The sequence below is a fragment of the Thalassophryne amazonica genome, chromosome 3 (genome assembly GCF_902500255.1).
Source record: "Thalassophryne amazonica chromosome 3, fThaAma1.1, whole genome shotgun sequence".
In the NCBI taxonomy this organism is placed as follows: domain Eukaryota; kingdom Metazoa; phylum Chordata; class Actinopteri; order Batrachoidiformes; family Batrachoididae; genus Thalassophryne; species Thalassophryne amazonica.
This window is the reverse complement of record NC_047105.1, coordinates 53873532-53898985: the sequence shown is the minus strand read 5'-3', so window position 1 is coordinate 53898985 and position 25454 is coordinate 53873532. Positions and strand designations below refer to the sequence as shown.

Here is a 25454-nt window from a genome sequence, read left to right as displayed (position 1 = left end):
CACATAGGAGGGTTCCAGAATATCCCTGGCAAAGGACAGCCATGGCAAATGTTAAGGTCACCTGCGGTCAAATGTCAGATTGCTGGAACTCTTATCATTTTCATGCCCAGGGCTACTGTTACATAATGATAAACCTGGGAGAATCAGAAATGACTCTTTTAGAGTAGAGTTAGAGTTGTTTTTTGACAGCCTAATCATTTAACATTATCAGCTTGCTGGCGATGAACTAATGTAAATAATCTGTTATGTTTATAAGATTTGTCATATTGATCTAGAATTGGTATTACCATTCAAACTCTGTATAATGAGGACTTTTGCAGGCATAAGTCACATAAAGGTTTATGGCCCATCCCCTACACTAACAAATGCAACATTCTTAATGTTCCCCTTGCAATGTTAGAAATAACTTCTTGCATGTAAGTGCCCCCTTATTTGGTTGTCTGCTTTCAGGGGAGTCACTGGGGGCTGCACAAACACCTGCTACAAGCTCACAGCAAACTAATTATACGTCCCAGAAGAGGAACACTTGAAGTTGAGGCCATGCAAAAATAATAATGACTCCTTAGATTTTGTATTGTGGTTGCATTAGTAATGTTGAGATTAAAACTATATATTTTTTTTTAAATGTAAGCATTCAAAAGTTACCATTTTCTGTAAGATCTATTATGTACATGATTTCTATGTTAGAAACATAATTCTGAATATTTCCCACAGGTGCACTGGAGGTCCATCCTCTAAATGCCATAAAAGGTTTTGAAGCAGGCTTGACTAGACTCTGGAGGAAAGTCGGCGGGAGTGTGAGAATAACACACACTGTCATTCTGCAACGACTGTCAGTACACGCCACAGTTTCCCCACAGCTTGACTGAAAAAATGGTGAGTAACTTATTGAACACATTCACTTTAAATACAATTTGTTAAGATAATATTGAGCACACATTAAGCAATTTAAATGATTTGCTCTGTTTTTCCTTTCGATTAATCTGTGCTATCAGAGCAACACCTCCATCAAAACCTCTATCTTTTCTTCTTTCAGGCCAGCAAGTTAACAGAGCAGCAGATCACAGAGTATAAAGGAGTTTTTGAGATGTTTGATGAAGAGGGTAACGGAGACGTGAAGACACAGGAGCTGGAAAGACTCATGAGTTTAATGGGAATCAATCCGACAAAGAGAGAGCTCAGCCAGATGGCCAAAGATGTGGACAAAGATGGTGAATATAAGACTCAAAATACCATATATACAAGTAATAACAATTAGTATTTTCAGGTTAGTTAGTTTTGGACCACTACGAAACTTGATCATTATGAAGTTGATCATCTCCATATGTGTACTCTTGGGCTTTTACACATTTTTATTTCTTTGTGCATTAAAAAATGAAAACAAGAAACATAAACAGCTTGTTGTTTTCAGAAATGACTGATTTCTCAAAAAATATTGGTCCAATCACCTTGCTGTTTTCATGACTTGAATCTTCATGAAAAAATACATAATTATGCCAAAGGACAACAGTCTGCTCTTTCTGGATTTCAGTTGATGCTCCGGATACACAAACACACCGAGGCCAAGTCCCTTTTATTATTTTGATTCTTCATATGTCTGACCTACTTAAAAAATAATATAGATAGATAGATAGACAGACAGACAGATAGATAGATAGATAGATAGATAGATAGATAGATAGATAGATAGATAGATAGATAGATAGATAGATAGATAGATAGATAGATAGATAGATAGATAGATAGATAGATAGATAGATAGATAGATAGATAGATAGATAGATAAATGATTTTCTGATTTTAAAGTGGGCTGCAGTATTCTTGAGTTTGGGAATGGCTGGTCTACAACATGATATGAATTAAATAAAAATATCACAGCCAAAATATTATATTATATATCTTGGACTTCGTTTACATCAGTTGCTAATACAAACAGTATGGTGCCATGTGATACATTTATCTGGAGGAGGCAGTTCTCTAAAACTGAGTGACAGCATGAGAAGGAGACTTGTGAGGGAAGCCACCAAGACATCCAGGCAACTCTGATGGTGCTACAGCCTTGTCTGGCTGTAATTCATGGTAGAGTGGATCAGAGAACGATTTTATTAAAAAATAATAATAAAAAAAAAAAGACCTGAAATTTCAGAGACAGTTTCCCAGAAACACACGGGAGACAGTAGCCTAGATTTAATCTGTTTTCTCATAACAAAGTCCTTCTCTTTTTCAATCTACTATGAAGCACGTACGTAATAGACAAAAATTGCCTTATATAGTTTCTCTAATTACTGCCAGAAAAGCCTGTAACTCTTTCATCATGGGTGTTGTGGTGCTTCCCTCATTAGTCTCCTATTTGTAAGGTCCTTCAGTTTTTGGGAACTGCCTACTACACAGATCATGCCATTTGTATTTCTTAATAATTGAAGTAAATGAAGTCTAAGACATATTCAGTGACTTGAAAACATTGATGTATCATCCCCTGACTTCTGTAAAGAAAACTGGCTGTAAAAGTGATGATTTAGTTGTGCTATTTTTAATGTTTATCAGACCTTTACTCCCCCCCCAAATTATATATATATATATATATATATATATATATATATATATATATATATATATATATATATATATATACTCAACAAAAATATAAACGCAACACTTTTGGTTTTGCTCCCATTTTGTACGAGATGAACTCAAAGATCTAAAACTTTTTCCACATACACAATATCACCATTTCCCTCAAATATTGTTCACAAACCAGTCTAAATCTGTGATAGTGAGCACTTCTCCTGTGCTGAGATAATCCATCCCACCTCACAGGTGTGCCATATCAAGATGCTGATTAGACACCATGATTAGTGCACAGGTGTGCCTTAGACTGCCCACAATAAAAGGCCACTCTGAAAGGTGCAGTTTTGTTTTATTGGGGGGGGATACCAGTCAGTATCTGGTGTGACCACCATTTGCCTCATGCAATGCAACACATCTCCTTCGCATCATCCGTGACGAGAACACCTCTCCAACGTGTCAAACGCCAGCGAATGTGAGCATTTGCCCATTCAAGTCGGTTATGACGACGAACTGGAGTCAGGTTGAGACCCCGATGAGGACGACGAGCATGCAGATGAGCTTCCCTGAGACGGTTTCTGTCAGTTTGTGCAGAAATTCTTTGGTTATGCAAACCGATTGTTCCAGCAGCTGTCCGAGTGGCTGGTCTCAGACGATCTTGGAGGTGAACATGCTGGATGTGGAGGTCCTGGGCTGGTGTGGTTACACATGGTCTGCGGTTGTGAGGCTGGTTGGATGTACTGCCAAATTCTCTGAAACGCCTTTGGAGACGGCTTATGGTAGAGAAATGAACATTCAATACACGAGCAACAGCTCTGGTTGACATTCCTGCTGTCAGCATGCCAATTGCACGCTCCCTCAAATCTTGCGACATCTGTGGCATTGTGCTGTGTGATAAAACTGCACCTTTCAGAGTGGCCTTTTATTGTGGGCAGTCTAAGGCACACCTGTGCACTAATCATGGTGTCTAATCAGCATCTCTCAGGCAGCGTCATCAGCCTGTTTCAAGCTTAAAACCTCCACATTTCAGGCTCTATTGATCCAGGACGTCGTGAGAGAACAGAGACGTTTCAGAAGAAGTCGGTTTCAGCATTTTATCCAGATATTCCACTGTTAAAGGAGATTTTTTTAATGAAAGACGTGCGGACGGGTCCGCGCGTCGGGACGCAGCCGACGCGGCGCGGCGGCACAGGAAAAACACCTCCGTGTTGATAACCATTTGTTAAAATCCAGTTGGCTTTTGATGGCTTTCAGTGGAGTGAATATATGAGAAATTGTTTATCAGCTGGAGATGTTCCAACTTGTCCTTAAGGCTTTCAACAGAGGTGTTTTTCCTGTGACGGAGTGTCGCGGCGGCTGCGAGCCGACGCTGCAATCCGCCCGCACGTCTTTCATTAAAAAATCTCCTTTAACAGTGGAATATCCGGATAAAATGCTGAAACCGACTTCTTCTGAAACTTCTCTGTTCTCTCACGACGTCCTGGATCAATAGAGCCTGAAATGTGGAGGTTTTAAGCTTGAAACAGGCTGATGACGCTGCCTGAGAGTGCTGCGTGACGTCTCGCACCGTGAAAAGTCCTTAAAGCGACAGAATCACCTCAAAATCTCTCATCAGCTGTTAAAATTTTCACTGAAAACCAGCTTAATTTTTTGAACCGTGTCCACTTCGATGTGTCTCACAGGTTTAGAAAAAATTTTGATCAAACAAAGCGCCAGTCTCTCAGCAACTTCTCAGACAAAGGAATTCCGACGAGGGGCTGGACGACTCCTCCCACAAGGAGTGCTCACAGACGAATGACGTCACCGACAGGCGTGGAAAAACTCACACATGCGCACGAGGGTTCAAGCATGTCTGACGTAAAAACATATGAATGAAATCCATATAGTTTTTGAAAAAAATAAAAAGGACCTATACTTTACGGACAGACCTCGTATATATATATATATAGTGACTTTTTTGGTCTGTTTCATTGAACAAACAAATTAATTAGAAGAGATTAGAAACAGATTTTTTCTGAACAAAATACTTAAAATGCCACCGTACAGACCACTACTGAAACCATAATAATAGAATATAAATCAAATGAAAATATAGATCAAACAGACAACAAAGCAACATTAAAAGCATTACATAGCATAAGACAGGCAAATTATTCCAAACTGCATTACTAAAAAAAAAAATGCCAGTATTCTCTGCACAAACAAGTATCTGAAATAAACGCTAGGTGTCACTGTTTTGCTCTGAGCAGTGTATAACTGCAGTGTGTGACTATATAAAACAACACACACAGTAGATGTGTTTGTTTTTGCCTGGAAATCAAAGGACATTGAAGATCTTATTGCCTTTAAACACTAAATCACTCAATACATTCTCCTTAAGAAAATTAACGTTTTGTTAGTACAATTGCAGAAGTTGATATTGGACCATTTTAAGATAACTGCTGGAATGCAGATAATTGGACTTTATTCCATGTGACTGCATATATGAAATAAAAGCATGCTAATTAATGTTTTTTTCTTTGTTTTATTTGTTTTTTTAACCTTTGCAGGTATATGATGTTTGTCTTTCTGTTTCTCCAACACACTAACAGACATTCGTATAATGCGGATAAGATTCTGTTTTGTTTTGTTAGCTCCCCCCCCCCCCTTTTTTTTTCTCTCTCTTTCACTAAATTGGTTATTTTTGTGACATTTCAGGTAAAGGGATATTTAACTGTGACAGTTTCCTGGGTCTAATGGCACTATACCACGAAAGAACCAAGAACCAAGACGCTCAACTCAGAGCTGCGTTTAAAGTGTTTGACAAAGAAGCAAAAGGTTACATTGACTGGAACACACTCAAGTAAGAATGAGTCAAACAAGAAGGCAAACGCTGAGCATCACCTGTCAATAGTTTGTACCACGGCATTCAGTTGGTTTAGTGTTGGCTTGATCACTTTGGTCATTATTGGGGGAGATATTCACTGAAGCATGTTCAACCACTTATCCGGGATCAGGTCACGGGGGCCACAGCACCAGCAGGGGACCCCAAACTTTCCTTTCCCAGGCCACAATAATCACCTCTGACTGGGGATCCCAAGGCGTTCCCAGGCCAGTGTGGAGATATAATCTATCCACCTAGTCCTGGGTCTTCCCCGGGGTCTTCTCCCAGATGGACATGTCTGGAACACCTCCCTAGGGAGGAGCCCAGGAGGCATCCTTACCAGATGTCCCAACCACCTCAGCTGGGTCCTTTCAACGTGAAGGAGCAGCGGCTGTACTCTGGGCTCTCCACAGATGACCGAGCTTCTCACCCTATCTCTAAGGGAGACACCAGCCACCCTCCTAAGGAAGACCATTTTGGCCGCTTGTACCTGCAGTCTAGTTCTTTCGGTCATGACCCAACACTCATATCCATAGGTGAGAGTAGGAATAAAGATTGGCCAGTAGGGGAGTTGGAGAGGTGATGGTCTAGTGGTTAAGCGTTGGGCTTCACACCAGAAGATCCTCAGTTCAAATCCCAGCCTGACCGGAAAATCACTAAGGGCTCTTGGGCAAGGTCCTTAATCCCCTAGTTGCTCCCGGTGTGTCGTGAGTATCTTGTATGGCAGCACCCTCACACTGGGGTGAATGTGAGGCATTATTGTAAACCGCTTTGAGCATCTGAAATAGATGGAAAAGCAATATATAAATGCTGTCCATTTACCATTTATTTAGATTGAGAGCTTCGCCTTTTGGGTCAACTCCCTTTTTGTCAAGACAATACTGTAGAGCGAATGCAATACTGTCCCTGCTGCGCCGATTCTCCAGCCAATCTCATGCTCCATTGTCCCCTCACTCGTGAACAAGACCCTGAGGTACTTGAACTCTTTCACTTGGGGCAAGAACACATTCCCAACCCAGAGCAGGCAATCTATTGCTTTCCTGCTGAGAACACAGGTGCTCTTGACCTATGGACCATATGCACGCATTAGTTCCGTGTTCTATGTCAGATGGCCCAGGAACGTCTGGTTTGGGGGAGGCTATAGTGAAGTGCACTGTACTGTGACGATGGCTGAGTCCTCGGAGTTCACTCACTGTTTACTTGAGCTTCTCAAAGTCTCCAGTAAATGATGTGAGACGGATTGTACGTTTAACGACCTCAACTCCACAGAGCCTGATGGAGAAAGGATTTAAATTTTATGTTTGTTCCTACATAACAAAACAGCTAGCTGTGCTGTAGACCTAACACTCTACCACACTGAGATTTGTGTAAATAGAATATTAGTGGTTGTCATTTCCAAATTTAAGCTGGAAGGTTTATAAATTATGTAGACCAAATATTGTTTTTTTTTTTTTGGTGGCCGATTGGTTCGGGAAGTGATGTGAAAAAGAGCCAGCTGATCTGCACAAACTAATAAACCAACAACAACAAAACTACAGCTGTAATGATGAGTGCAATTCTATATCCACCTTCTGTTATTACAGCTGGTAGGAAAAAAAATGCTAAATTTATTCTGTGAATATGTGAATTTCTATTTTGTGCTACTGCACAATAAATTACAGTACATTTATAAATGTATTCATTATTTTGTTCGCAATATAAATTCAAATAAAACACACTTGAAAATAGACAATATTGTGACTGATTTTATGCTTAACTCCCTATATTTCATAAGTCCCTTCAGATGCTCCCTTGTTTGCACTCAGGGTCACCATAGCAAATCCAACATGGATCTGCATGCTGAATTGGCACAAGTTTTATGCCGGCTGCCTTTCCTGATGCAACTCCACGTTACATGGAGAAATATAGCAGGGGTGGGGTTTGAACCAGGAACCTTGGGCACTGAAACCAAGTGCACTCACCACTTGGCCACCACCCTCATCTGTAAGTCTACCTCTTCTACTCATCTTGAATTAAATGTGGTTGTTTCAGGCTGCAAGCTTTGAAAACCTGCAGTGCTTCTTTCCATTCATTGTTTTTTATTATGCAAAGATGCACATAATTCATTTTTCTGCCCGGTACTTCAGGAGTAGTGGCACAGCCATTGTTTTGTGTGCACCTGACTCCCTTCAGATCTCAGAAGTGAAACAGAGTAGAGTAGGTCCTGATCAGTACTTGGCTTAGGAAGACCAGGGGCTGTGTGTGTTTCTTTGTGAAGACTCGGAAATGCATCAGGAAGAGTATCTGGTGTAAAACATCCCAATTCAGGTCTGTGTTGGATCCGGTGTAGCAAAAGGAACAGCTGAAAGACAGACAATAAGTATATAATACGAATGTAGTGAATACTTACATGTCTAAAATATGTCAAAAACATAGTCTTCTGTATTAATTTGTGTGCTTTATAGTGTTTAATTTAACTTTAACATCCTATTCCAGATATGTCTTGATGAATGCAGGGGAACCACTTAATGAAACTGAGGCAGAGCAGATGATGAAGGAGGCAGATAAAGATGGTGATGGAACCATTGACTATGAAGGTACGTGTCTAAATTCAAGAATATTACCTCTCTAAAATGATGTTTCTTTGGTTGGAGTTATATTATTGCTGTGTAACCTATGTTAAATCGAATCCAGTTCTTGATAGGATTTCCCTTTGCGTACGTTTCATGACACCCGTACATTTTGACATTGGAAAAAAAAACCTGTTTTTCTGTTGTAACTTTTTCTGCTAAAACAGGATGTGTGTATATATATATATATATATATATATATATATATATATATATATATATATATATATATATATATATATATATATACACACACACACACACACACACACACACAAACACACCATATTTGCCTGTTGGAGAGCCCAGGGCCAAGCATCAGCCCACCCCTTTTTTTGAAGAAAATTGTTTAAATGCCCACCTGAAATAAAAATAAATTACAAGGAACATATTTATCAAATGAGAAAAGTAAAAAAAAAAACAACAACAACAACAACAAAAAATCCCCATCATAAACGGATGATTTATTTTTATTTGTAATGAAATCAGACATCTTCATTGAACCGGATGTTCTGATGAACATAATATTGGTCATGCTCATGCATTAGCCCACCCCCTCATCAGGTACATACAGTGCATTCAGAAACTATTCACAGTGCTTCAGTTTTCCACATTTTTTATGTTACAGCCTTTTCCAAATGGCTGAAAATTTTTTTCCCTCAAAATTCTACACACATACCCCATAATGGCAATGTGATTTTTTTTCGATTTTTGCAAATTTATTAAAAATAAAAAACTAAGAAATCACATGTACATGGGTATTCACAGCCTTTGCCATGAAGCTCAGAATTGAGCTGTGTTGAATCCTGTTTCCACTGATCATCCTTGAGATGTTGCTACAGCTTAATTCACCTGGGGTAAAGTCAGTTGCTTGGACATGATTTGGAAAGACACACACCTGTCTACATATAAGGTCCTATGCACTGTCAACTGTGGGATCTTATATGTAGACAGGTGTGTGTCTTTCCAAATCATGTCCAAGCAACTGAATTTACCCCAGGTGGACTCCAGTTAAGCTGTAGAAACAATTCTGAGCTTCATGGCAAAGGCTGGGAATACTTATGTACATGTGAATTCTTAGTTTTTTTATTTTGCAAAAATTAAAACAAAACTTTTTTCATGTTGTCATTATGGGGTGTTGTGAGTAGAATTTTGATTGAAAACTGAATTTAGTCCATGGAATAAAGCTGTAACATAACAAAATGTGGTAAAGTGAAGCACTGTGAATCCTTTCTGGATGCACCGTCAGACTCAGTGGTGCGAAGTGGCAGGACACAATTGCAGGATTCAGATGTAAGTTGGACAGGTTTTAATGACAGTTCGAGCAGGGTTCAGTACACAAAAAGGCTGGCTGTTACAAGCAAAAGTAACGAAGCATTAGGCAGAGAACAGAGTCCAAAAACAGGTAGGCAAAAACAGGACTAGACACTCAGAAGATACACACTCAAAAGAGGCACAAGACACCAATCTCGCAACCAGGTGAGGGAAAAGGTGCAACTAATAAAGAGGGAGTGATTAGGAGGAAATGCAGGACAGGTGTGGAAGAACGATCTGGAACACAGGAGGGAAAAGCCCAACACCAGGCAAGAAAAATCCCGAACACAAAACCCAAGGAAGAATAAAGCAACAGAAGAATAATACAATAACAAACTCCCAATAAAGCCCACAAGCCAAGTCATGACAGGCACTGTATGCACACACACAGTAGTTTCAAACATTTATCAGAACTTGTTTTGGCCATGTCTCTGTGCATTAGGACAAGGGCTGGATGAATGCATTGTTTTGTCTGGGCTGAAGACCAGGGGCCCCAAATCACATGAGACACCACATTTTTCTCCATAAACAATAGAGAACAGATCATAGCAACAAAACCCAGTGAATATAATTACAGCACACTTGATTACTCCCATAAACTTAATATGACAGCTGAAAAATAGAACCATATCAAGAGAGGTGTCAACTGGAGGAAAGTCCGACCTAGCTGAATACTCTACTCATAACATCACAAACACAAAGACCACACATAATATAAAACAGCGTAATGAATAATGTTATTATAAAGGTAAGTACCAACACTTGACAACATGAAGGGAACTGATGCTCTTCAGGACACAAGAATATTTTTTTTTTATGTTTTGGGGCCTTTGCTGAAAAATGAAAATAGGTATACTCAGTTTTTAAGAAAGGATTTAAAATGGGAGGAACCGCTGCTTTTTAAAATTGTTATTAGAAACATTCCACCTGAATTTGGGACTTAATGGGATTTAAATCATCAAGAGACCTAGAGTCCCTTGATTGAGAGAGTAACGTCAACTTAGAACATGGCGCCATTTTGGTTTCCAGCTGCACTGAACTACTGAATGAACCTTTTATGTTTTCAACAATCGTTTCTTTCTACAATAATCACCTTTAATTCAAAGGTAAGATGTACAGTTTCCTGTTATTCTGACTCATTGTAAATTTGGTGGACTTTTCTGATCCATCTGTAATCAGCGTGTGCACTGCAAAAACTATTAAAATGTGATAGCAGATGAAGGAGTAAAAGCAGAAAAGTGTCAAATCACCGCCTTTTGTGTCTGATTTAACAGGTGTGTGTCCAGGCTGCTGGTCCGAGTCTGAGCACGGTGTGGAAAAAAACGGCCGGGCTTTTAATCACAGAAATGACGCCAGTTCACTTTCCTCGAATTGGCGAGTGTCAGTGCTGAACTTTAATTTGTACCTCTGTTACTGTGCACATCCAGACTGCTCTGGTTTTTAATGGAAATACATTGCGATCAGACAGAACATTTTATCCGATGTGAGTGAAAATCTGTTATACAAAATCCATTATATACTGTGTTTATTACATGGAAAACAATACAAAAACATTGGGACTTTTTTTGTCTGGTGGCTGCAAATATCTGGTTTATACGATGACGGTTTAGGTGAGTTTTACTGTACATGGGACTAAACAATAAATTTACCTCACAAAACTTTGATCATGATGTTGGCTTCCATCCCACACAAATTTTTCTTCTGTTTGGATCTGAAGGGAATCTGTACATCTTGAAGCCTTTGTGTCTATTTGTACCTCCAAATGCACAGCAACCCGGCAATTCAGCGAATAAATAAATAAAATAGCTGGATTTACATGCAGATATATTATCAGCAAATGCTATTTTGAACCTAAGATGGCACCATGAGTCACGTGACCATTTTTTTCCAACTCTTCATATTGTTACTCTCTCAATCAAGGGACTCCACTTTAAACCCAACCTAGAGGATCATCTTTAGCAGATCATCTAAAGCTAACCTACCCAACCTAGGAATCAGTTTAGGAGGTGGGCATACTAGTGTGCTGCTTCTTATATCGATTCTTTGTTATAAAGACTGAATTGTGTATTCCAACCTGACTTTTGATACAATTATACTAAAAATGTGGCACTGAATAGGAAAATATGTTTAGAGACGCATGATGCTAAATGTACTGATTTTAACTTTTTTTTTTTTAGAATTTGTAGCCATGATGACGGGGGATTTGTTCAAAATGAGCTGAAGATCCAAAGAATGACGTTGCTTCCACTTTGGTTCCTGTGTGTGTTCCAGTCATACACAGTTCCAAAATAAGACGATAGCACCCTTCTGTTTAAATGTTCAGTTGGAATAATGGAAAGAATTATAATATATAAATAAATCAAACTATAAAAACAAGCTGATATTTCTTGTTCTTTTTTAATTGTTATTAAATGCAGTGACTTCAGGTCACCGAGGCCACAGGAAAAGACATTATGGGGTTAATTTGCTCTGTCTTGCCACCCGGATGCAGTCATTCACATGGGCCTAACAGCATCTGGTGTGCAGAGCCATTAAATCCAATTCTCATTCCTGCAAAGCCAAATGGACAGCCGGGGGAACCAACCATATCTATCATGCTGAAGCCATTACACCAATTGCAGGGTGAAGGGGGAGGGAGCTCGCGGCACTGATCTCTGTTTGCAGCATCCTTAGAGCAAGCAGGCTCTGTTGATGTGAAATATAAGAAAGGGCAAGACGGGAGGAGCAGATCCTAGGATGAAATCGGAGAACGGGAAGGGGATGTGTTGGAGTTCTGCTGGGGTTGTGTTACTTGGTGAATGGAGTTCATCTCTGGCTGCTGCTGCTGCAGTGTAAATAGTCTGTGTAGTTAGTGCCTGTTTGCTGAAGGGAAAAGCAGAGGAGAAGGAGGAGGAGGAGAGGCCGACACTAGGGGAATGTTACCTCTTCCAATGAAATCTTGCCTTCTCTAGCTGACCCCGGCCTGCTGCAGCTCACCTTTGAACTCTGCATGCTATACGTTTGAGGTATGTATACATCTGCAACGTGAAGCAGCACAAGGGCAGGATTAGGAGCTGAGCTAAAGCCGAGCTTGCCTTAAAAATAAAATAATACAGCGTACAACGATGACAGTGACGACGGCGTAAAATACTGCATGCTCTGCCTTTGTGCAGCGACTGAACATTAAGTGGAACACAGGAGCCACTGAAAGCAGCCTTTGTTTTTCATTGGTTGCTTTCCTCAGCTGCACATGTTCCTCATTAAAAACGCAAGCAGACAGGAGAGTGGAATGAATCACGTGTCTCATTTCACCACCTTCCTGTGTAACAGTGCAACACTGTGGTCTTACCAGCTTAAAAAAGAAGTGCAATCCAATTTACACAATGCTGAAGTTCTAAAACTCCTCAGATCTCATGGGATGTGCATGAACGTACAGGTGGGACGTCTACGGTGCAGTTCGTATTTATTGAACTTCTGTGTGTGTGTGTGTGTGTGTGTGTGTGTGTGTGTGTGTGTGTGGGAGACGATTTGACGCGTTAACATTACCAACACATTTCCTCAGAATGCAGTTTGAGTATTCCTGTGTATTTTATTGAGGTTGTGCTGCTTTATGTCTGTGCTTGTTAACCACATCCTGCACCAAACAGTCAGCACAACCCCACTGGTAGAACCAGCTTTGATTTGAATTAAATCAACATGCCAGATTTTTTTTTTTTGCCGATTTAAGTAAATCCTCAGAGTACATATGAAGAATTAATTTCACCATGTTTCATTCTTGTTTATAGTGATGGACAAAATCAACATGCAATTATTGTTGATGTGTTGATGAATGTACTGAGTTTGTGCCATCAGATTATGATACAAACTCAGTACAATGCAACTGTCAGAAGGCTGTTTTTATTTGGAAACCATGAAAAGGATTTTTCACAAGGGTTCACAAGGGTTTCATAATTGCAAGAAGGATAGATTTTTTTTTTTTCCTCCCCAGATCAGAATCTTGAATTTTCTTTTCAATTCAATTTATTTTCATTTATATAGCACCAAATCACAAAAGAGTTGCCTCAAAGTGCTTCACACAGGTAAAGTCTAACCTTACCAACCCCCTGAGCAGCAGTGGTAAGGAAAAATTCCCTCTGAGGAAGAAACCTCAAGCAGACCAGACTCAAAGGGGTGACCCTCTGCTTGGGCCATGCTACAAACATAAATTACAGAACAATTCACAAAACGAATATAAAAGAAATGCTATTGGCGCACAGGACAGGAGGATTGCCAACACGAATACAACTCCCATCTCTGGATGGAGCTGCACCTTAAACAGAGAGAAAAAACAGAATCAGGCATCAGAAAGACAACAAATACTGTGTATTTTGCGAGCATTAAACAACAAGAAATACAGAGAAATACTAAGATGATCGCCGGCCACTAGCCCTAAACTTCACTAAAAGACCCAGAATTTAGGTAAAGTTGAGGCCTCAGCCCGCTCCAATTACTAATAAATGAATTAAAAGTGTAAAAAGCGTCTTTTCTTACATTTTATTATTATTATTAATAATGAAGCATACTTCACTATTGAGTGAAAAGAGCAATATTGATATTTGTTCAAATATTATTAAGAACAAACAAACAACACAAAAACGTATAAACTACATAAATTGTAGGAAATCAACTCGATGGTATTTATGAAATACCAAAGAATGCTGGTATCATTCTGGAGCTGTTTATAGCTTAACATTTTGAGTAAATGTAAGTCAGGTGAAAATGATAGTGATGGAAACCACAACAATAACATATAAGTCCCTTCAGCTTCTCACTTGTTTAATTCGGGCTCGGCACAGCAGATCTGAATGTTGATTTGACAGAGGTTTTACTCACTTCCTGACGTAACTCCACATTCTGTGGAGAATGGACTCTGAACGGGGAACCTCCTGCTCTGGAAAACAAGTGCACTTAACTGCCTGGACACCACCCACTGGAACCATAACACCAACGACAGCTGTTATTATTATTATCATATTATTATTAAAACCATACAATTTTGGGCAATTTTATTACTTAGATTTCATTATTAAAACACAGACTTACATATTTATAGCACTTTCTTGAAGTGTTATGTATAAATAACTGTCTACCTGAATATTATCAAAAGTCAGCAAATTGCACAATAAGTATTTCTGAATGCTCTTCTTATTTGGCAACAACAACAACAACAGAAAACATTAAAATAAACAATGCAAACATTTATGACATTTCTCCTCATTTAGTCTTTTGGTGTAAAAAAGAAAAGACTGTGTGTGTGTGTGTGTGTGTGTGTGTGTGTGTGTGTGTGTGTGTGTGTGTGTGTGTGTGTGTGGGCGGGCAGGCACTTAAAGTCCTTATAACCATGTAATTACACTAATATTCCCATAATTGTAGCACAAATTACAGTTCTGCTTTGGTCATATTTTTTGGCATCCAAGTTCCTTCTTGTTAATCGGGTGCTGTTTTTCAATCTTCTTTTGTCAAGATCACATGGCCAAACCACACCAGACCTGCGTTGACAATGAGCCACACTAGTGGCTGAGCACCGGCCTGCACACAAATTCAAAAACACCCCTTGGAACTCTGCATCAAGCATGGCTTTGACCAAGCTAAGGCACCTCCAGTTTTCTGTCCACGGCTGCCACAACAGGCACGATGCCCGTCCTCTCAATGGCACAAGCACCAGGGACAATATCACCTCCAGAACAACATTAATGACCGTTACTATAACAACAAACAAGACCAGCTTCAACACCACCATGATTCCAGAGGCGGGTGATAGAGGGCTCAGGAATGGGCATGGTACTGGTACCCTTTGGCAATCATCACCATCATCGGCTTAGCCGTGGCAATTGTAAGAAATCAATTATTTAAATTTTGTACCAACCCTTTGTAATTAAAACAGCTCCTGCTGAAGATGAAAGAGCTGTATTTCTTTTATTCTGATGCCCATGCTAGGTTTAATCTTCATATCCTGTGCCAGCTTTAATCAAACTGGTGTATAAAAATAGTCTAGAGGTGTTACTTACGTTTTTAATTATATGGTTCTTCTTCGTAGATGCTGTACATTCGGAAAAGGAAGAGGTGAGAGGGTTTAATTTTTGGTTTGGGGCTTTCATCGGGTGGAAGGGGATTAGGAGCAGATCTGATTGACAACTAATTCCAAAATTTTGCTTTACCCTTATACCTTACTGTTGTCTTTTTCAACTTTAAATCCTTACACAGGTTGGAGAAACTGCGGCACCAACTTATGCCCATGTATAACTTTGACCCAGCAGAAGAACAAGATGACCTGCTGGAACAGGAATTGCTTGACCACGGCCGGGACGGCAGCCTCACAGGTCCAATGCCAAGGTAGGCCACAGTGTATCACATAATGCTTGTGAAAAATGGAAAATACAATATGCATCTGTGCCTGTTTTACATTTGGATAAAATCACTTTTGCTGTATACGCCTGTGCATTACATTTTTATGTAGTTTTATTTTTGGCTTTAAAACTGAAAGATTTTTTTCTCCATCATAACTTCCCAATTTTTTTTTTTTTATTGCTCTCAAGTTTTGATTATGGCATATTGGTCAAAGCAAAGCATGGTAATGTATTACCTGTGTGTATTTTGAACCATTTCTCTTAACCTTTTCTTTCACACAACTCAATGTTCTTGTGGGCTTCTCCTTTCATCAGCACGGACCACACCCTCAATGAGATGTAAATGTTATTTCTTGAACAATAGCATGAGAGAATGGATGTTCGGCAAAGTGGAAAGTTGCGGCGTATGGAAAGAGAGCAAAGCCTTTCCGTCCGTATGGCCCATCAGCCCAGTGATTATAAACTGACTACATACAGTATATCTATAGCGCTTTTCCATCCCATGATGCACGCGCTTAAAGTACTTTACAGCGATGCCTCACATTAAGCCATTCACCAACACAAACACAGATGACGCAATGTCAGGGTGCTTCCATGCAAGGCACTCAACTGCATACTAGGAGCAAGATTAGTGTTTTTCCCTGTCTGGTTTGGAATCGAACCAAGAAACCTGCCCGTCAAACTGGCAAGTTCCAACCTGTTTCTGTAATTTGATGCAGATCAGAGTCCATGACTCCCCTTGGATGGGACACTAGCTCCACATCATCACAGGTTACAACCCAACCAAGGCCAGAGCCCATTTCCAGTTAGGTGGACTGTTACCATGTGGATAAACTATCTTGTCCAAGGAAGCAAACAGAGGCCAGTCAATACCTGAAATTGAACCCTCGTCTTTTGGTTGGAAGTCCGAAGCATTCGTCACAGGACAACCTGCTCTGGTTTGGGGAAAGCAAGGATCTAATTAGCACCTGGGCTGAGATGAGAGATATTTTTTAAAGGTAGAAATGAAAATAGAGATGGCTCAAAGAAAAGGAGGGAAGAACACTGAAATTGAGAGCGCACAGCTATACAGGGCCGGTATGCACATTTGTAGGTATTGTCAGGAGCTTAAATAGTCATCTTGGTCATGATTGCCATGACCATATTGGGCTTTCCATCATTTCACTGAAGTGTTCCTTTCCTGGGTCAGAATGAATGTACAACATATATCTGTAATAAAAAAGAAGAACGAAAAACCACCCAGAAAATTGGTGCACAAGTTTTAATTTACTTCACAGGGTCGGAAATATACATACAGCACACCTAATATTTGGTTGAATGTTCCTTAGCAGAATTCAGGCAGAATTGGGGTTGGGTATCTGACCACTTTTCTTGGCAGAATTGGTAATGTTCAAATAATTTGTTGGATTTTCAGCACAGATCTAACTTTCAAGCACAGTCTTGATATTTTCAATAGGATTAAGGCCAGGACTTTGAGAAGACCATTCCAAAAGCATACCTTGAACCTGATTTACCTATCAACTTCGATGCATGTGATCGAGTATGTGGTGGGTGAAAGGTTCAAGAAGCTGGTTTGTGACCAGAGAGGGTCATAGGTTCAATTCCCCGATCAGATGGGAAAATCAATCAGGTGCTCTTCAGGAACGTCTTTGATCCCCAAGTTGCACCAGATGTGCAGTGGGCAGTCTTGCATGCATCCTAATATCAGTGTGTATGTGTGAACGTGAGGTATTATTGTAAAGCATCAAATAGAAAGGCACTATAGAAATACAGTCTATTTACAGTCAAAAATAGAAAGACGAAACAGAAATACTCAACCCAGCAACATGATTCAGCAACATGAAATATACATTTATCTACTGGTTCGTGACATCTATTGGTCCACGAAAAGTGCAAAATATTCGTAATGGGAGCATGAATTTATTCTAATACATTCCATGACAGCTGAATGAAATTAAAAGTGAAGGGGGGGGGGGGGGGGTTATGGTTAGGGTTAGGGGAAGGAGTAGGGTTAGGTTATGGTTAGGGTTGGGGGTAGGGTTAATAATAGTGAGTTAAAAAAAAATCATGAAGATTTGAATCATTTTGTGACAGGAGCGCAAAAAAAAACCAAACAAAAAAAAAACAAAAAACGTGAGATTGGGCTGCAAATACTCTGAGGCTAAAAGCAGCTTGTTAACAAGCAATGGAGATTAAGAGTAGCAACGGGCCTGATGTTACATTGTGTCGAACTAAGCCATAATACAGTCTTGTTTTACGCTTTTTACTCTTTTAATTAATTTATTAGTAATTGGAGCGGGCCGCGGCCTCAACTTTACCTAAATTCTGGGTCTTTTAGTGAAGTTTAGGGCTAGTGGCCAGTGATCACCTTAGTATCGCTTCTGTTTTTCTTGTTGTTTAACGCTGGCAAATTATACAGTATTTTTTGTCTTTCTGATGCCTGATTCTGTTTTTTCTCTCTGTTTAAGGTGCAGCTCCATCCAGAGATGGGAGTTGTATTTGTGTTGGTGATCCTCCTGTCCTGTGCGCCAATAGCATTTCTTGTATATTTGTTTTGTGAATTGTTCTGTAATTTATATTTGTAGCATGGCCCAAGCAGAGGGTCACCCCTTTGAGTCTGGTCTGCTTGAGGTTTCTTCCTCAGAGGGAGTTTTTCCTTACCACTGTTGCTCTGGGGTTTGGTAAGGTTAGACCTTACCTGTGTGAAGTGCTTTGAGGCAACTCTGTTGTGATTTGGCGCTATATAAATGAAAATAAATTGAAATTGAAATGATTGTAAGGAAAGAACAAATCATATTTAATAATGATGTGAAGAATTTGTTTTTCCTCCATCCAAAAATGATTGAGGTGTGGTCTGCTCCTGAAAATCAGCTAAATTTATCTTCATTTGGTATCACAACCCAAAATACTACACCACAACCCCAATCAGAAAAAGCTGGGATGATATAGAGAAAAGAAGCAGTCATTCTTACATTAATTTTGACTTCTATTTCATTGCACATAGTAAAAACTTTAAAATATTTCATGTTTTGTGTGGTCAAATTTGTTAATAGGCCTAGGCCCACAACACATTCCAAAAAAGCTAGCACAAGGCAATTTAGGGGATAGTAATGAGGTTTAAAAAAAATTAATAGTGATATTATTTCAAACAGCTGATGTCAAAAGGTGATTGTAATCATGATTTGGTACAAATGCAAATTCAGAAAAGGCTGTCTTTAAGCAGCAAATTAGCAGAGGATCTCCAGTTTGCCAACACATACAGGAGAAAATTATTGCAATGTTTAAAACAATGTTCCTTGAAGAAAGATTGAAAGGGATTTGCATATTTCTCTCTGTACAGTGCATAATATCATTAAATGATTCAAGGAATCTAGAGGAATTTCAGTGCGCAAAGGGCAAGGCACAAGCCTAAGATTTCTCACACAGCACTGCATCAAGAACAGTAATTCATCAATACCTGATATAACCTCATGGACAAGGGATTGCTTTTGGAAACCTTTGCCAATCACTACAATATGGAGTTACATTCACAAATGCCACTGAAAACTTTACTGTGCAAAGACACCTTACATAAAACTTGTCCAGAAGCAGTACTGATGTCTCTAGGATCAAAGGCATCAGGGTTGGTCCATTGCACAGTGGAAACGTGTGATGTGGTCAGATAAATCATATGCCAGATTTTTTTAGAGGTAATGGGCACCATGTGTTCCAGACCAAAGACAAAACAGACCACACCTAGCCATGGTTTGTCACGGTATGGGATTGTGTCAGTGCCCTTGTTAAAGATAATTTTCACTTCTGCAAAGGCAGCATTAATGTAGAAAAGTACATTGACATTTTAGAGCAATATATGCTGCCTTCAACAGGACATCTTTTTCAGGGAGGTCTATGCATTTTTCCAGCACGACAATACAAAACCATATTCTGCACACATTACAAAGACATGGCCTTGGAAGAAGAGGATACAGATCCTGGACTGGCCTGCCCGCAGTCCTGATCTGTCTCCAATAGAGAACAAGTGGAGAACTTTGAAATTAAAAATGTAATGATGACAACATCGTACTAAGATGTGTTTGGAAGAGGTCCAGTACAAAATAACACTTGACATACTTCATCGCATGGTATTCTCACTGCCAAAAAGTCCTAAGTGTTGTGAGAAGGAATGACAATATTACAAAGCAGTAAATGCTTTAGCATCCAACTTTTTAATTTTTTTAATATGTTGCAGGCCTTAAATGCAGGAATGGATGTATATTAACAAATGAAGTTGACCAAATAATAATAATGATAATAGTAATAAAAAAAAAAAAAACTGCATTGAAATATCTTGGGTTCATACTGACTGCAATTTCATTGTCAAAGTAAATGTAGGAATCCCTGTGTTTTTTTTTTTCATTCCTTTCCATGTCGTCCCAACCTTTTCTGATTTGGGGTTGTTAATGCATTACTTGTTTTAGAAAGTCAAAATGATGTGATGCCACAAATCTATTACATTTTTTTAAAATCTGAAACTGATTATGTGCAATGAAGAGCCAACAGTCTGCAGGTTTTTGTTCCAAAGGCTCATCTCAGTAACTGGTTGAGGAGTTTCTATCCTAATCTCTGAAACCAGCAGCTGAAGTGACTGTTTGCAATATCCACAGACTGTTGGCCTTCCCGTTCTTAAAACATGCCCACAATGTCTTTATCTTTCAACCTACCAGTACATCCACTTGATCTTTCCGCATCCTTTCCTCTGTGCTTCTTCATTTACAAGGTAAACGTTAAATATTCAACGGGCCATATGTATAAATAATTCATACACATAAAATGTGTGCAACTGCCCATCTGTTATTAAAAACAAAAAATAACATGTACATGCAGTCTGCTGTCGCACCTCAGTCACATGGTGACAATCACAAGTAGAATGTCTTATTTCAGTAATGTGGTCATTTATAGTGGTTCAGCGCCCAACAATTTGTAACATTTATGAGGTGTCGCATATCTCTGATTCCCAAGCGCACCGCAAGACAAAGATACTTTAGTTCTGCTTTAATTCTGAAGGATCATTATAGTGGGCGATTTTAACATCCACACAGATGCTGAGAATGACAGCCTCAACACTGCATTTAATCTATTATTAGACTCTATCGGCTTTGCTCAAAAAGTAAATGAGTCCACCCACCACTTTAATCATATCTTAGATCTTGTTCTGACTTATGGTATGGAAATAGAAGACTTAACAGTATTCCCTGAAAACTCCCTTCTGTCTGATCATTTTTTAATAACATTTACATTTACTCTGATGGACTACCCTGCAGTGGGGAATAAGTTTCATTACACTAGAAGTCTTTCAGAAAGCGCTGTAACTAGGTTTAAGGATATGATTCCTTCTTTATGTTCTCTAATGTCATATACCAACACAGAGCAGAGTAGCTACCTAAACTCTGTAAGGGAGTTAGAGTATCTCGTCAATAGTTTTACATCCTCATTGAAGACAACTTTGGATGCTGTAGCTCCTCTGAAAAAGAGAGCTTTAAATCAGAAGTGTCTGACTCCGTGGTATAACTCACAAACTCGTAGCTTAAAGCAGATAACCCGTAAGTTGGAGAGGAAATGGCGTCTCACTAATTTAGAAGATCTTCACTTAGCCTGGAAAAAGAGTTTGTTGCTCTATAAAAAAGCCCTCCGTAAAGCTAGGACATCTTTCTACTCATCACTAATTGAAGAAAATAAGAACAACCCCAGGTTTCTTTTCAGCACTGTAGCCAGGCTGACAAAGAGTCAGAGCTCTATTGAGCTGAGTATTCCATTAACTTTAACTAGTAATGACTTCATGACTTTCTTTGCTAACAAAATTTTGACTATTAGAGAAAAAATTACTCATAACCATCCCAAAGATGTATCGTTATCTTTGGCTGCTTTCAGTGATGCCGGTATTTGGTTAGACTCTTTCTCTCCGATTGTTCTGTCTGAGTTATTTTCATTAGTTACTTCATCCAAACCATCAACATGTTTATTAGACCCCATTCCTGCCAGGCTGCTCAAGGAAGTCCTACCATTATTTAATGCTTCAATCTTAAATATGATCAATCTATCTTTGTTAGTTGGTTATGTACCACAGGCCTTTAAGGTGGCAGTAATTAAACCATTACTTAAAAAGCCATCACTTGACCCAGCTATCTTAGCTAATTATAGGCCAATCTCCAACCTTCCTTTTCTCTCAAAGATTCTTGAGAGGGTAGTTGTAAAACAGCTAACTGATCACCTGCAGAGGAATGGTCTATTTGAAGAGTTTCAGTCAGGTTTTAGAATTCATCATAGTACAGAAACAGCATTAGTGAAGGTTACAAATGATCTTCTTATGGCTTCGGACAGTGGACTTATCTCTGTGCTTGTTCTGTTGGACCTCAGTGCTGCTTTTGATACTGTTGACCATAAAATTTTATTACAGAGATTAGAGCATGTCATAGGTATTAAAGGCACTGCGCTGCAGTGGTTTGAATCATATTTGTCTAATAGATTACAGTTTGTTCATGTAAATGGGGAATCTTCTTCACAGACTAAAGTTAATTATGGAGTTCCACAAGGTTCTGTGCTAGGACCAATTTTATTCACTTTATACATGCTTCCCTTAGGCAGTATTATTAGACGGTATTGCTTAAATTTTCGTTGTTACGCAGATGATACCCAGCTTTATCTATCCATGAAGCCAGAGGATACACACCAATTAGCTAAACTGCAGGATTGTCTTACAGACATAAAGACATGGATGACCTCTAATTTCCTGCTTTTAAACTCAGATAAAACTGAAGTTATTGTACTTGGCCCCACAACCCTTAGAAGCATGGTGTCTAACCAGATCGTTACTCTGGATGGCATTTCCCTGATCTCTAGTAATACTGTGAGAAATCTTGGAGTCATTTTTGATCAGGATATGTCATTCAAAGCGCATATTAAACAAATATGTAGGACTGCCTTTTTGCATTTACGCAATATCTCTAAAATCAGAAAGGTCTTGTCTCAGAGTGATGCTGAAAAACTAATTCATGCATTTATTTCCTCTAGGCTGGACTATTGTAATTCATTATTATCAGGTTGTCCTAAAAGTTCCCTAAAAAGCCTTCAGTTGGTTCAGAATGCTGCAGCTAGAGTACTGACGGGGACTAGCAGGAGAGAGCATATCTCACCCGTGTTGGCCTCTCTTCATTGGCTTCCTGTTAATTCTAGAATAGAATTTAAAATTCTTCTTCTTACTTATAAGGTTTGAATAATCAGGTCCCATCTTATCTTAGGGACCTCGTAGTACCATATTACCCCATTAGAGCGCTTCGCTCTCAGACTGCGGGCTTACTTGTAGTTCCTAGGGTTTGTAAGAGTAGAATGGGAGGCAGAGCCTTCAGCTTTCAGGCTCCTCTCCTGTGGAACCAGCTCCCAATTCAGATCAGGGAGACAGATACCCTCTCTACTTTTAAGATTAGGCTTAAAACTTTCCTTTTCGCTAAGGCTTATAGTTAGGGCTGGATCGGGTGACCCTGGACCATCCCTTGGTTATGTTGCTTTAGACGTAGACTGTGGGGGGGTTCCCATGATGCACTGTTTCTTTCTCTTTTTGCTCCGTATGCATCACTCTGCATTTAATCATTAGTGATCGATCTCTGCCCCCCTTCTCGGCATGTCTTTTTCCTGGTTCTTTCCCTCAGCCCCAACCAGTCTCAGCAGAAGACTGCCCCTCCCTGAGCCTGGTTCTGCTGGAGGTTTCTTCCTGTTAAAAGGGAGTTTTTCCTTCCCACTGTGGCCAAGTGCTTGCTCATAGGGGGTCGTTTTGACCGTTGGGGTTTTTCATAATTATTGTATGGCCTTGCCTTACAATATGGAGCGCCTTGGGGCAACTGTTTGTTGTGATTTGGCGCTATATAAGAAAAAAGTTGATTGATTGATTAATTGATCATCTCCAATTTAAGATGCTTTATTGGTAACTGCAACCAGATTACTGAATACCAGTGTGCATTGGGCTTTACTGTGTATGTTAGGCTTTGATTTGCAGTTTAATACAAATTATATGAACTCTTACACAAAATAATAATTTATATCCTCAGTGTTTTTTATACGTGGCCTGTCATTCTAACACATTATTGTGCTTTAAGTAGTCATATTACTGAAGTAAATTCCTAACTATTAATCACTTAATTCAAGTGGTTTGTGGGAATGATCCACCTGATGATGCTGACATTAAAAGGTAGTGGTTCCAAAGCTCTGGGGACACAAAGCCACTGCACGCAGGGCACCAGCAACTGCTTGAACAATAAGAATTGCAACAGAAAGCACTAAAATCTGATACATCTTGAGAGAATTATCAAGCTCACTCTGATGACAGACTTGAGATCGGCGATCTGTGAGTTCACTGGCACTATGAATTGTGCGGCAGATCAAATCTGTGCAAGTGTCAAGGTGGCTTAACATTCATAAAAGCCATGTCGGGTCAGGAAGCATGCACTGGTGCCATGCATTGTCACATCTGCACCACAGATCAGCCTAGGGTTCTGGATGGCAACCCCTCAGGAGGACATGTGGTCCATCCCCACCTCTCCAAAGTAACCACCGATGTGCTCGACCCATGTTGGGACACCCACGCTGACAATGACACAATAAAAAAATTATTTTTAAAACCTGAAAAGTAGCAACAGTTTACATTTTTAGAAAGGGCCTCAGAATTTTTTATGTACAACAGTGCTTTACTGTGCTTGTCCTTGCTCCTCTCTGTCCCTTTTCACGTCTCGTCTGCAGACACTCACAACCTCCCAGGGAACGACACAGAGGCCCAGCCGTCTGGTCTTCACAGATGTAGCCAAAGCTCTCAATGCCTAACAGTCTTCTTCCAGCTGTTACGTGAGTTCCGTTTGCAGGGTCTGCCGGCCCTGACTAGATGTGTTGCTCAGGAAGAAAACCAGAGAAAACTGGAGCGAGGCGCTTGGGAACAACTGGATCTGAGGGGGAATATTTACGCTATGAAACGGCAACGTATATGGTGCATGTTTGATAAAAGCACATATTGGGAAGCATAATGTATGATCCTGCACTGTTATCATTTGACACTCAAACCCAACGTGATGCACTTTTCTTAAAAAAATAAATAAATAAAAATCACACCGTGTCATTGCCGTTAAAATGTCAGGTCCATTCCCAGTGATGGTTCTTTTATGTTTTTATAAAAGTGGCCATGTGCAGTTGTGTTATATTAAGCGTGAACACTGGATGCGTCAGCACCACCATTCTCATGTGAACCGTCCCTTTTGTTTCTTCTTTATTATACAGATGTCTTGTGTCTGTGTACATTAAAACTATTTAAACCAAAGGTGATGCACTGCGCAGCATTTTGTTGTACAAATCCATGACACCACAGAGTTTATAAGTGTGATATTTTATTGATAAGTGACAAAGAAGCAGAATAACAAATCACATAGTAAAGAATTGTAAAATCTCACAGGTTGGTGAGTTGTGTTAATGTTACCGATGAGGACACGCCCTCTAACATTAACAATAAAATGGTATTAAAAAAAAAAGGTAAGGCATAAAAGATGATTTTTCTCAAGTTACAACTTTTCAATAGTTAAAAACTGGATCAAGTACTGCATGTAACTATAATCACTACCAGTTAGATCACAGAACATAGCTGTCTTCTTAAAGAGCGCAAATATTCACGCTCAGCTGTCATTACAGTACATTAGGCGCCATTCCATTCACTATGGCGACATGATT

The 25454-nt window shown here is 39.5% G+C and overlaps 2 protein-coding genes across 2 annotated transcripts; both read left to right on the top strand.

The window, feature by feature from the left end:
- The first annotated feature begins 718 nt into the window (after positions 1 to 718).
- On the top strand, positions 719 to 11725 carry LOC117506736 (calglandulin-like). Its single transcript, XM_034166313.1, has 5 exons — positions 719 to 876; positions 1037 to 1211; positions 5263 to 5407; positions 7904 to 8004; positions 11529 to 11725. Exons 1-5 carry the CDS (start codon positions 874 to 876, stop codon positions 11570 to 11572), a joined length of 468 nt encoding a protein of 155 aa, XP_034022204.1. The 5' UTR covers positions 719 to 873; the 3' UTR covers positions 11573 to 11725.
- Positions 11726 to 14818: 3093 nt separating this feature from the next.
- Positions 14819 to 25055, top strand: si:ch211-161c3.5 (uncharacterized protein C3orf18). The gene is given in 7 exon segments (XM_034166301.1): positions 14819 to 15125; positions 15127 to 15168; positions 15170 to 15202; positions 15407 to 15432; positions 15574 to 15702; positions 15906 to 15940; positions 24483 to 25055. Coding segments are annotated over 7 exon segments (726 nt in total). The 5' UTR covers positions 14819 to 14942; the 3' UTR covers positions 24761 to 25055.
- Positions 25056 to 25454: the final 399 nt, after the last annotated feature.

What these genes read in the sequence shown, in the direction of transcription:
- LOC117506736 (XM_034166313.1), top strand. An exon ending in CAAAGATGTGGACAAAGATG is followed by an intron (nt 1,212 to 5,262) that starts GTGAATATAAGA and finishes GTGACATTTCAG; the next exon opens with GTAAAGGGATATTTAACTGT. An exon ending in ATTGACTGGAACACACTCAA is followed by an intron (nt 5,408 to 7,903) that starts GTAAGAATGAGT and finishes ATCCTATTCCAG; the next exon opens with ATATGTCTTGATGAATGCAG.